Here is a 14,716-nt window from a genome sequence, read left to right as displayed (position 1 = left end):
CATATTTTTGTTTTAATACAGTTTATTAATTATGGGCAATTTTGTTACCATTTTTTGATGTATTGCTGTTCTGGAGAAGGTCAATCCCTGTACCAAAAAGAGTAGACATATGTCAGCCTGAGCTGGAAGGGTCTATATCAGATGAAAGGAGAGATGTGATTAATGTGTGGGTAACACTACAATTAAGAGTAAGTAATAAACTTTGTAAAAAAAAACATAAAACAATAAAATTATGATAAAGATGGTATAAAAATGTTTTAGAAATGTAAAAAACAAAGCAGCTGAAAGAGGTCAGATTCATGTGTCAACTCCCAAGATGTAGCTAATGTTGCCTTATCCTTTCATTCAACTTATACCCTTTTAGCTCAGGCTGAATCATGTTTACTCTCTTGTTGTGTGGACTATATTAGGTATATTGTATGGAGGATTTTGTTAAGTTTGCTAACTAAGCCATTTTCAAAAAATGTATGTGATTTGCTAACTAAGGATTATCTGTATAAATAATTTCTGTTATGTAAACCAGAAAATATTTATTATTCTGAGAGATGAAAAAAATTATGAAATAAAGAATGTTGATAATTTCTAAACTGAATTTGATTATATATTTTATACCTTTTAAAGGTATAAAATATCAATATACCTTTAATATCTTTTAAATATCAGTGGATTCTCATTATCTTTTACTCTTAGATTTATTTAACACCTACAATAATCTTGTATTTTTAGATCATTAATTTATATAAAAAATATTCTATGTATTTACAAGTTCTAGTATTTTACAATTTTACTAGAGGTAGACGTTAGAGGTAACGTCTATCTCTAGTGTCAAATTGCTTTATACTAATCATTTAACTAGCCACGTTATAGCCTGATATTTAGGCGATCGTTTGGCATTGTATTATATACTACTCGGGCTTTGAGATGTTGTGTCAGCTGCCCGGGGCAGAGGAAAATTTTGCCGCCCCCTTATTTAGGTACTTTTATGTGATATTATTATTTATTGTGAAATTTTGTTGCCCCCTAAAAGTGCCCCACTACGCTACGCCACTGCATTGTATTATATACTACTCGGGCTTTGAGATGATGTTCTAGTATTTAACACAAAACCTGAAAATGCTTATGAATTTTATGTAATGGTAACTATTATATTCAATTTATAAATTAGTGATTTCAGTATGTAATTAAAATTTCCAAATCCAGGTTCAGAGTAATTTTAATATAGTTTTAACGTATATTAATATAAATATAATGTGGAAAATGTATTTTTGATGATATTAAATGATTTTCATCATTAATAACTGCCATATTTCTAAATACTTGATTAAATAATAAGTACAATTTTCAACCTTTTCAGATTTTTTAGAAAATTTTTATAATTCTAATTATTAAATTTATCGTGAGATGGCAGCTTAATCATCTACCTCTAGCCAACTTATTAATTAGCCTTAATATAGCTCAATAAATAATGTAGCAGATCATTTAGTAATTTCTATAATGTTTTGCTAAAAATTCTGTTTTTTAAATTATTTATTTAAAAATATAAATTACTTATAACATGGTTAGACTAATTTCAATTTTTGATGTTTCTATAATGAAGTATTAATGTATAAACATATTTACTTTTTCAGTGGAGAATACATTAATATTACTGAAGTCTCTATGTATTTTCAGAATAAAATAAGATGTAAAAGTATCTTGAAACAAAGATTTAAAATTCTAAAATAATAGTAAAGAAAAATAAGAATTTTTGCCTTGTTTTTTAATTGGCGTTGAAATATAATGTTTACGTAAATGTCTTAAAAGAATCGGAGATTCTTATAAAGATTTTTGTGCTTATTCAACATATGACTGTGTGTTTAAAACAAGTTTTAAATTATTATTTATATATATTATATAGCTGATTAGTTGTCATAAAATGTAATTAAATATAAGTATTAAATGATTATAATTGCATTTTTACAGAATAAAATGATTTAAATAATATTTTCTCAAATTCATTACATTAAAATTGATTTAGTCATCAGAATACATTCTTAGGTTGATAAATATTGCACATATAATCAATATTCAACAAGAAGAAACTACAAGAAAACAAACATTAAAGTTGATATATGAAGTTTTAACCTTACAACCCCCCTCTTCTCTCTCTTATGCACTACTGTTAACATACGGAAAGAAATCACCTATTCCTAGTATCTTTTCTGTTTGTTTTAACAACTGTAAAGGTCGGTCAGCTTGACAATGCCTGTTAAACATGGATGAAAACATTTGCTTTCTTGTAGTTTCTTCTTCTTGCTGAATATTGATTATTCGTATAATGTTTTATTAATGTATACTCAGTTTTTAGTAGTTGAATTCTTAGTTTGTTTTTCTAATAGTTGATGTTTAATTTATTTGATATTGCACTTTAATATGTTAAGATATTTTGTATATATGACAATTGCATGTATTCCTGGAATTAAAATCTCAGAAATATCAATAAACTATAAAAACACCTTCATAATTTATATATTTTGAGATACCACAAAGTGTTGACACTAGACACTAGACTTTTTCACATCCACTTTATTTTCTTATGTACTTTACAGTCTTTAAACTAATTGTTCCAAATACCAATACATGTTTTGGGCTAGTGCCCCTCATCTGCTGGCTAACAATATTTATTAGTACATAATATTAACAAAATATCACTTTACAAAGGTTTTAATTTTTAGACATACCTGATATAAGTTTTCTATGGTGATTTTAAATTTATTGTTGACATATGTAAAACCAAACACCACTGTGTATTGTAAACCAGTTAAAAATTCCTAAAACTATACAATGCTACATTTTAAAACAATACAACACTAAATTTTTTATACCTTGGTGTGATTTTTATGTAAAAAATCTTTAAAAAATCTTTATAATGATGAAATGATTTCTTGTTGTCATGACATAGTAACATCTTGCAACAGATTTTCTATTTAGACTGTTGTTTGAGCCAGAATTTTTATTTTCCTGTAGTCAACTTTTGTTGGAACTGCCATAATAATTAATTTACGTAATTGTAAAAACTTTAAAGGGCTCTTTCACCCTTTTAATTAAAAAAAATTTCAATAAACTGTAAGCACAAGTTTGTACTGACTAGATAGATAGTTAATTGATAAAGTAACATTTGTCATGAGATGCTACTCATGACTATGACATGTACAGTACATGAGATGTCATTTATACTGGGAGGGAAAAAAACTTGTCTAGAAATGAAAGGTTTGATTAACATCACAAAGCATCAAGAAAATATCCTTTTAAGTTTCTTTATGGTGAGGTTTTTGCAGGTTGTAAATTAGAGAGACTATTTTTGGATTGATGTAAGTCACATTTAGGATGAAAGAAATAGTTTCATTTCCAATCTTTCAACATTATAATTTAATTTAAACATTAAGTAATGGAAAAAAAAAGTAATTTTCCTACTTTTATAAAGTAGGAAAATTACTTTTTTTCCCATTTTTTATAATTAGAAAATCAATAACTTTTTTTCACTTAGAATAAAATTAAAATATTAAAATAAATAAGTTTGATTTATCACGTACAGTATCAAAATATGCAGCATATTTATATAAGATATAATAAAGTTAGTACAGTTAATATGAATAAATCTGAAGTTTCTAATGACCGTTTGACGGCAACTTTGATTAATGTTGTAACTTAATTATTGTAAGCTTCAGGTATTTTAGCCTGATGTATTCTGTTCAAATTGAGAATATATGACATTAAAATTAGCAATTTATTAATTAATTAAAGCAAATAATTTATGAATTCGATAGCATTCAATCATTCAAGTTATCATTTTCTTGCAATAACAAGTTAAAACTTATTATAGCTGCATTTGTCAATGTCAGCAAGACTAGGTGTTGAAATCGACTTTTGTTTGAAATTCACTTTTAAAGATGAAATTAATGCTTTGTTAGTGATATGTAATTGCTGATAGAATAAATTATTTACCTCAACAAATGTTTTATAAACTGTGTTAGAAAAATTTTCAAATAATACTTTGAATGATTAATATACATTAAAATTTCATCAAATTTATTCAAAATTAATATTTAAATTAAAGAATTTCATAAGTTTTTAAAGTGAAGCGAAGCGAAGAGAATATTTTATGAAACAACATGATGGATAAGTGATTAATATTCATTTTGACATTAATTTATTAAAGTTACAGATCCTATTTAGCTCTGTTTAATAACTTCAAACATAGATCAATTTAATTAATTTATGTCGACTGAATAACAGGATTCATTTTGTTTATTGCAGTTACATTCTGTACAGTAAATTTTCTGTTTTAAACAATCATTGAATATATTTCAATAATTAGACAAATTTAATTGTTCTGTTTTTTAAAGTAATTTAAATGCCAGCGTCCCATTCTCTTTGCCAAATTGTATTGGTTTGATGCTTAAAAATATATACTTAACATTTAACTTTAATTACTAATATATATTATAATTATCCATTTTTTAATTGATTCAGTGACCAAGTACAATATAATTAATAATAATAATAATTAATATCATAGAAAACATTTACAAGAACTTCACTTTTATTTAAGGATTTGTTATTCCAAGGGGAAGTGCGCACCAAAAATTAGTCCTTAAATAAAAGTAAAGTTCTTGTAATGTTTTCTACAATATCTATAACAAAGGACTAGAAGCATTAATCATAATAATCATTAAGTTTTTTTAAGGATTTCTATATATTTTTTTAAATATTTATTTCTAATAGAAGTGAAAAATATGTCCAGATTTATATAATTTATGTTTTTTCAGAAATTTCAAATGACAAAAAATAATTTTGTATATAACTCAAAAACATTTTTATGTCTGATATTTAGATATAATAGTCCAGAGTTTGTTAAAAATTTAGAATTTTTAAAGACTTAAATTCTGAATTCTTATTAAGGCTGGGCTCAAGTCTCGACAATGTACAAGAGAACAAATGTTTGATAGGAAAGAAAAATATATTTCTTACTAGACTATACAATAAATGAGTCCATTTCAATTGGTCTCTTCACACGCTTTCGTAGAGGTATTAACAAGTCTACAGCGGAACCGTCCTTTTATTTGAGGCTACTGTCTGCCAACAAATGTAAAAAAGTTAAAAGTCCTCTAGCGGTGGCTTACATAATCTTCAAAAATAAATTATTACATTAAAAATTGCCGGGACGATTTCATATTTAGAAAAGAAAAATATATTTCTTACTAGACTGTACAATAAATGAGTCTATTTCGATCGGTCCCTTCACACACTTTCGTAGAGGTATTAACAAGTCTACGGCGGAACCGTCCTTTTATTTGAGGCAACCGTCCGCTTGTTAATACCTCTATGAAAGCGTGTGAAGGGACCGATCGAAATGGACTCATTTATTGTATAGTCTAGTAAGAAATATATATTTTTTTTCTAAATATGAAATCATCCCAGCAATTTTTAATGAAATGAAAATGAAATGTTTGATAGATTTGACCAGTGGTGTATCCAGGATTTTGAGAATATGAGTGCTACATCAGAAGTATCAAAGCACATGCTCCCTGTTGTTTTACAGATAATGTAACATTATCTGTAAAACAACAGCAGTTACCTTAGAATTATCTTAGTTACCTAACTTTTTACATCATTCTTCTTTCATTAGCTTCTTAAAATTGTTAAATGGATAATTGTTGATGATTTTGAATTGCTCGATTGATTATAAATACAATGCTATCTCCGTTTTCGTTGATAATCCGTCCGAAAACATTTGGCGAAATCCGAAACCAAGGCAATTATCTCCACGTGAATCAATGTAAATCCAATTATTTCATTTTAGACACTCCAAAACACATACCAAAAACACATTTTATAGAGAATAAATGTAGTGTTTAATACTGAAAACAATACAAAATGAATATAAAAGTGGCTGTTTTCAGCAATCTTCATATTGCTCTCGTATTTTTCAATGATATCCTTCTTTGGCTTCAATCGTGTTCCTGGCCTTCTTATTCGAAGGGCTGTTGGCTCTGGAAACTTTTTTGGTCCTATAATGGAGAAAAAAGGAAAGGAAAGCAATGGAATTGTTTGGCTAGAGGTGCAGGGTAATAATGCTCATACAATGAGAAACAATACACTGAGCAGGAAAACACACGAGTTGCACTTTGTTTTTGCAAAATTAGCAGTGAGGTCACGTGGGCACGCCGATGAAATCCGAGACAACTGACGAAAACCGAGGCAAATTTTTCTCAGAAAAAAATCAATGAAAACTGAAACTGACGATAACTGAAGTCAACAAAAACTGAGGTATTAATGTAATACAAATTCAGTGATTGCTCTGGAAAATTTTTAAAAATTAGTAAAAAAATAAAAAAGGATTAAAGTGAAAAAAATGTAGTTCCAAAAAATTTCTCAAATTTTCTGTCAGTCAATAAAAAATCCCTAATCTGGAAATGCTGGATGGCATTACATGAAAACTACCTTTGATTCTTAATGCCGCTTCTTGTTTTCCTGTTCAAACTTGTTGCATGACATGACATTGCTAGGTTGTTGTGCATGCTGTGTGGTCCCATTGCATAGGAGGTCAACATTCTGCTGTTTTTCCTGAAGCATGCTTTGTTATTCAATTCCATGCTGAATGTTGAAATAAGCAGACTAGGGTTTTCATCGCCGATATTATTTTTTATCTCCACTTTAATGAAAATGTTGCCAAGTGGCGATTTTGGTGCTACGCAGTGCGACCACTGCAAATGACAGTATGATTTATACTCGGCACGATTCCAAAAGGAGGAGTAGAAAAGGTTTAAAATCATTACATTTCTTATTTTCAGTAGATTTTATCGAAATTACAGTTATTTTGAATTCCTTTGTCTGTGCTCCACGCTTTACAACACACATTTCTGAGAAATATCACTTTTAATTTTTCCGCTTGTTTTTTCTTTTAAACAAGATTACTTTTTGCCATTGAAGCTATGTGATATGCATTATAGTATATATTTTAATTTTAAAGTAACATAACTAATTGTTTTGGTATCAAGAGGGTGCTAGAACACTACAAGCACCCCAGGATATGCTCCTGAATCTGACATCACATTTCTACAACAGCCTTGACTTTTTCGGACACGAATTTTTGTAACTCAACTTGAATAACAAAAACTTATCACCAATTATCTAGCGACCATTAAAGCCTTTTTAACTTATACACAACACTGGATATGTATAAATGATAAATTGCACACCTTTAAAACAAGCATAAAATCATACTTACATAATAGAAAGAAATAGATCGTGCTATTACTGTGTAGACGTGGCAATACAAGGACATACTTTATGAAGTAGATGTGTCCAGAGTGAAATCTTTTTAAAATGTTAGAATATTCACAAGTATTGTATTAAGAATATTGTATTCATTGAGATATTCAAAATGTAAAAATTATAAACTGATTTCTCAAATTTTGAAAATATTTTCAAAAATTTTTATTCCTTTCAAAAGTGAATTTTGCGAAGTTAAGAAAGAAAAGACGAATAGCATTTATGAAAATATTTATTCAGTATGAATGAGATTCAGAATTCTAATGACAGTGACATTGGACTAATTTGCAAGTCATATTCCGATCAGACTGAATATTTAATGGATTCTGGCTAGTATATATTTACAATAATTTTATTTTTTTAATTTACATTTCCCGGTAAATGTAAAATGAATATCTTACTTGTTGAAAGACTATATTCAAACAATTATGTTTTCCTATTAACTAAGTATTACAAAATTCATGTCAAATGAAAGCTTTTATTAAAACTAATTATAAACTTATGAAAATTAATTTTTGTATAATTTCTTTACTCTTTGATATATACTTCAATAATTTCCGCCAGTATTGCTGTTTTATTTGTTTCTTATATCTTCACAAAATGAACTGTACATAAATCTAATATTTGTAAGTTATAATTTGTTTTATAAAGTGGTTACTCTTTTATTATATCTTTACAAACATCATTGTTTTCTTAATTAATTAATTAATTTATTTTATAATTTCTGGTTGTTCTAGCAGGTTTAATTCCTTTAACAATAATTTTAAAACTTAATTTCAAACTTATTTTGCTTAAATTGACATTTCTGAACACAGGGTTGGCACCTCTTTGATGCTTTTTTCAGGATGACACCAATGCATCCTTTGCAATAGACTTTGAAGCCACGATGGCTGTTTATTTTCGTTTGTATTTGATTATGTGAGTGGTCGTGTGAGTAAGCAATTGGATTCGGGATGGATGTCTTCGAGACAGCATGGCGGAAGAAAAAGTACTCAGAGACTAGTTAAACAAAACAAATACCATTTATTTCGCAGTTTGACACGATCTACATGCTATCAGTAGCGAGTTAATTAGATATAGACTCTGATGCATTTTGCACGAGAGAGAGAGAGAGAGTTTACATCATTAATTTGGATGCTGACATAAATACCTGAGGTTATGAAGTGGTCGTTCATAGGCTAGATGATTGTTCTGATTGTTCCTTAAGAAGCGTTTTAAACACGAGAGTTTCTGGCCACACTCTTGGGAAAGTTCAATGATTGGATTCGTTTAGAGAAGGCGATATTCTCACATGAGGAGTACTTTATCCATTTAGGGAATAAGAAATATTTGAAGTCGGAGGAGAAGACATAGCCATAGATGGAGTAGATGAAATTCTGTTGATTGAGAAATTGATATTTTTTTAAAGGAGGAACTTGACTGTTCTGATTGAGGAACTGGTGATGACACTCGTTGGGGAACTCGCAATGACTGCCTGAAACGGACATTAGTTATTAGTTTAAAAATGGCAGAATACGGACAGCAGGTTAAAAGTTTGTGGAAATGCATTTCTTTTGACACTGAGAATACATAAGAAGAAATGCTCTCAGATATAACAATTGACAAATACTGCTGCCGACAAAATCATATTGATAAAATTTCTCTTATTATTTTGATTAAATTTTGTCTGTTAAGCTTGGGTTCTCACACATTGAATAAATTTAAAGAAATAATAAAATATATATATATATATATATATACACATACACACACACATACATGCATACACTCCTCTAGAATAGAAATTACAAATCACAATAGAATATGCAAATAGAACAGACTATAATAAAAGTGTATATATATGAATGAGGTCCTGGACAGGTCCAAACCAGTACAAAATTTGTGAAAATTAGTAATTTAGAGAAAAATTCAATTGTTTAAAAAGAAAAAATGTTTGTAGTCGGATACCCTTTGTTTATATTAAAACTGTGGTGCATAGTCATAAATTGTAAAAAGGATGTCATCCAAGTGAGCTTTTTTTCATATTTACACTGCAAGTTATGCTTGACACTTGCTTCTAGTATGATGACTCTGGAGTTTAACTTGCAGCATAAATAGGAATGTCGTCCATTTCTGATCAAAGATTAAGTTCAGCTTCGAATTTGACCTCTTCCATGCTCCAAGTAGGAGTCCCATTACACTTAGTGTAATGGGAGTCCCAGTAGGAGTCCCATTACACTTAGTGTAATGGGACTCCTACTTGGAGGGACCAGCACTCTAAATGAGGGAGATCAACCACTCAGAATGGCTGATAAAAAAGACAGAGATTGATATAATCCTTGGCAATCAAGGACACAATGCACTCTGTCAGTTAACATTTGGATAATGCTGATACCATGTGTCAATGCGCTGGAGAGATCCTCCACCCGGTACTGTTTCGGATACCTGAAGTTTTTGTTGTGCAATTGGGACTTGGACAATTCTCCACTTGTCACTCTCCTAACACTGCCCTGTGGCCGCTGTTTGTCTTCCAGCTGATCCCAACAGGACTTGGATCTTCACTCACCGTCAATCGATGTATGCCACAAGAACCTCCCTACAAGGAACCAAACTCCATCAATGTGATCTTTGCCGATTGTAGTGACATTGAATGTATTGTTGTTATGTAAGTTACCTTCTGATCCAATAAATAGTTTTCTTTGAAAAACATTTGTCATCTCTTTCTCTGCCACTACTACCCACACATGGATGACCCTAGCCTTCCTGACGCATGATTAACCTAATCTCCCCCCTGAAAGTCAGAGAACTTGCTTCTCAGACTCCAGTGGTGTTCGAGAAGTGGAATTTTAAGTCCCTGATCTCCATCAGCATCGGCTAACTTACGTATATCAGGTTTTAAAGGTGAAATTTAGACATTTCAATTTTTTTTCTAGAATGACTGGGAAGAAATGTTCTAGAATGTGTATGTATATTAAGTGTATATATATTAGTGTGTGTAGTATAGAATCTAAGTATATATATATATTATATACAAAACAACTTAACTTAATAAAAACTTTCCACATAATAGAATATTTTTTAATATATTTTAGAATGCTTCATGGTTCCACAATAGAAGATTCAAATGAAAGTGGAATGCAGTTTGCTGAAATCTTCACAATTGTATGGTGTGGTGCATTTATAGTTACTATTAATTCAAAATTTTTGGGTGGAACATTGTAAGTACTAGAAAAGATTTTTATTAAGACTTATATATTAAAAATTGATGATTTCAACTAAGAATCATAATAGAGTAAAACTAAGAATCAGAATCATTTATAGAGTAAAACCTGTGTAAACTGGATACACATGGTACTGAATATTTTGTTTAGTTTTGCAGGTTTCCATTTTAAACAGGTTTTACTGTATAGCACTTTAAAATTTATTACTTTTAAGATTTTTTTTTCCCTATTAATTTCAATTCACACAAAACACACTTCAAATGAACTAAAAAATCAATACATAACAAATTTATTAAAATAATATTGAGAAAATGAAATAAAGTATTACCTAGTTTTGTAAAATGAAATTAAATCATAATTGTAAAATAATAGAAAGAATGTCATATACAATTATTTCGTAACAGTAACCATTGCAAATGGTGCAACTTATATTCTCTATATCAAATTGAACAAAGTTTTTATGCTGCCATGTGAAATTATGTGTTTTTCATGTATTCTGTAACTCAAGATCACCAATGAACTGGCTGACCAAGATAGGGCACTTTACAAAGGCATTCTTGGGAAATGTGAGCTGTCTTGGTTTGGCATTATTTTGCTGAAAAATGACCTCTGAAAGACTATGTGACAGGTACCATAACAAACCACATGATCTTGCCCAAATCTCTCTTAATAGTGATACATCATATCACTATTAAGAGAGATTTGGTGTTATTGAGATGGCTTTCCTTGCTATTACTCTTAGTAATGGTGGTGGGCTATTTGACAGCTGACCTTACCCATATCTGCTGACTAGCCTTTCTCCATATTCACACACAGCTATTGTCAGTATCAAAACATAAGAAGAATTCATTGCTAAAGAAATTACGGCATGCCAGATGGAATATCTGATGTTCTATCATTAATGTCAGGTAACTAAGAGGGTATATAGAATAGACAACTTTTTCCAGCCTGGCAGGTTGCAACTTGCTACTGTATATTTCAGAAAAGCCACCTGCTTGTTTGTTGTCCAGTGATGTATGTGACCTTTCTAATGCCTAACTTCTGACAATGTCAATGATTTTGTCAGAGCTTTTCTGTTATCACATAGGTATTGTTTCTGATTGCTTAGAAGGCTAACCTGGATCTTGTTGCTGGATCTATAGTCTTTATTTTATCCGTCACTATCAATATCATTTCATGACCACATGACTGCAACTCAAATGGCAAGTGATGTGTTGGTGTGACCAACTGGCTTCTCAGAGTACAACAGTGTACCTTCACACAAAAATTAAAACTTGGCTGATGGTATTTACATTTTAAAAAATATAAAAATATCACAAATGTACAAAAAATTTTTGTTTTTGTTTTCCTCTTCCATTGTTTCAACACACTAGTGACAGTCCAAATACAATTTTCACAATTTTGATAATTTGATATTTTTTAAAATGTATCTTCAGTTGTTTGTAAGAATGTCATATTTATCATTGAGGCATCTTTAGAGTAAACACAGTCATATACAATTGACAATCCATCTGTACTGTTTATAATGGTGATGCAATACCTATTACATCAGTCACATAATGCATGATTTCAATATAAGGTGCATGAAGTGTGCAAGGTAAGGTGCATATAAGGTGGCATCTCATAAATATAAAGGCATTAATAGATTTCCATGTAAAATTATTCATACAGAAAAATTTTCCTTGTCCTATTTATTTTTAGTTTATTTAAACCTTTAAAAATATATATATTTAAAAATTAATAATAATTTATTAAACAACAAACAAACAATTGCCTTAAAGTTCACTATCCCAAAATTATAAAGGTAGGTTGATATTAAGATAACAGAGGACGACAATAACATAGCAGTAACTACTAGAAATGACTGCAGTTAGTTAGAATTACTAATTTAACAATAGGGGCTGAGACAAACCCCTAACAGAATTAGAGAAAATGCTCTTAGAACTCTACATATGACTGGTTTTTAGCTAATGTGGTGCCTATTATTAATTGGCCAGCTCTGTCTCCTGATCTTAATTCAATGGAAAATCTTTGGGGGATTCTAGCTAGAGCTGTATACACAAATGGGCAGCAATATAATAGTGTGGAGTAACTAAAACATGCCGTAATTTGTCACTGGAAAAGAAATAAGCATATCTGTCCTCCAAAAACTCACACAATCACTGCCAGACCACATTTAAAAAGTTATTTCAGTCAAAGGAGGCTTCATTGGATATTAGGCTATCATTAAGTATAATTCATTAACATTTCATCAATTGTTTCAGTTAATTTTGTTTTATGCCTTTATATTTTTGGGACAGTCAAATTGATTGTAATTCTTTGAAATTATTGTTTGTTTATTATTATTTTCTTTCTCAATAAATGGTCATCCTTTATTATGTGTGCATTTGTGAAAGTCCAAGCAAGCCAAAATTAAATTATTTTTGCAAAGTTTTCAGTGTGAGTGATTTTATAAGGAAATCTATTAGTGCCTTTGTATTTATGGGCTGCACCTTATATTGGAAACATTCTATGTTCCTTTATGGTGATATTATCATCACAAGTATATCTGTTCATCAGCATACCACTTTTCACTTCTTAGTTAAAGTTTTTGGAAAAGAATGTAATCAAAAGTGTTGTCATAAGAAATTTTGTGACAGTTTTTGGTTGCAATTTGAAAAACTGTAGACCTATAAATTCTCACTGTCATCCGTCTGTCTGTTTGTCCTTCCTTAATCTTGAGAATGGAGTTAGATAGCTGAAAGCTGAGACCAGGTATGGAAGGCTTAGGGGCAGGAGGCCCCAATTAACTATATACAAACTTCTGTTGCAAACCAGAAGTCATGTGATTCAATTCAAAAATTTTCCCCTGAAAGGAGTTAGATAGATAACCAGCACAACTCAATTGCTAACAGGAAAAGTATGATGTACAGGGGCGAGACATTATTCATTTGAGGTGGAGAGCATGTGTTTTAAATTGAATAAATTAAAAATATGATTAAAATTGCAGCCTGACATTGTGACAATAATTTTTGCTTGTTAAAAATTGATTTATTATTACTCTTTAAATAATTCAATATATTCTGCTTACAGAATTCTAAATAAGACAGAAATTGTTTTATAAAATTTAATAAAAATGTATGTAGAAAACAAACAAAATAAAATATATTTCAATACACGCCAAATCTTAAATCAAGAAGCCATTTGTTTTTAACTGAGAAGATTAAACTTTTCATCAGCAACAATCTCAAGAAACCTATTTACAACAACTATTTTTCAAACTCATTCTTTCTCTTTTTTTTCTTAAACTCTTCAAAAACTCTGAGAGTTACTTTTACCTGTGTTTACGTTTCTCTAACACAAAATGATATTTAAACCCTAAATTTCTTTTATGATACATCTCTTCTTAGAGCTCTGGGGCTGTATTCTGGTCACCATCTCTGGTCTCTCGTCTCTCACAAGCTGGTCGCTGATTGGCTAATCATTAGCCAATCAGCGACCAGCTTGTGAGAGACGAGAGACCAGAGATGGTGACCAGAATATGGCCTCTGGTTTCCTATCTATTCATGACCACTAAACCCCTTATGTTTTTAGGACTCTCCTTTGTCATTAAAATGTTTTTTTATTTCTCATTGATTCTGATTGATTGATAATGATGTATTTCAATTTCTTTATATACTTCACTCTAAGCTCAGTCTTCTTAATCCAATATTACTTTTTAATCCTTCCTTCCAATGTCATCATGTAGTCTGGTGCTTTAATAGCTAAGTTTTCAACTCGTGCTTAACTTGGAATCTTTATCTTAACTCATCAAAACAAAAAGCTAAGATTCCAGATCTAAGACACTCAGAAGTGTATGTAGTGAGAATAGAAGAGAGTAAAGAAAGAATTAATTATTATATAGGATTACTGATTAGAATCTGAGAAACTAGGAAGGAGGAACATTGGAATAATGTAAGAAGAGGAAGGTTAAGAACAAGTCTGGAGAGAGGCATGTGATGCTATGGTCCTGCAATTTTTAAATTTCAGACCTATATAGTCCCACTTTTGTTTATCTGTCTGTCCATCCTCCTTTGTTAATCTCTAGAACGGAGTTAGATAGATGAAAATCAAGACCAGATATGGAAAGCTTAGGGGCTAGAAGCCCCAATTAACTATATATGAACTTCAGTCTTGACCGGAAGTCGTGCATTTTTTTAAAATTAAAAGATGATTAAAAATTG

General features: G+C 30.1%; 1 protein-coding gene across 1 annotated transcript in view; it reads left to right on the top strand.

The window, feature by feature from the left end:
* LOC136975562 (protein YIPF6-like) overlaps positions 1-14,716 on the top strand; it is a 47,286-nt gene that overhangs the window by 20,297 nt on the left and 12,273 nt on the right. Inside the window, exon 5 of the mRNA XM_067270644.1 lies at positions 10,386-10,511. Within this exon, the coding sequence (XP_067126745.1) occupies positions 10,386-10,511 (126 nt within the window). The remainder of the gene's footprint in view (positions 1-10,385; positions 10,512-14,716) is intronic.

The sequence above is a fragment of the Centruroides vittatus genome, unplaced genomic scaffold (assembly GCF_030686945.1).
Source record: "Centruroides vittatus isolate TY-2023 unplaced genomic scaffold, ASM3068694v2 contig_375, whole genome shotgun sequence".
Classification (NCBI taxonomy): Eukaryota; Metazoa; Arthropoda; class Arachnida; order Scorpiones; family Buthidae; genus Centruroides; species Centruroides vittatus.
This window is presented reverse-complemented; position numbering and strand designations above follow the sequence as displayed.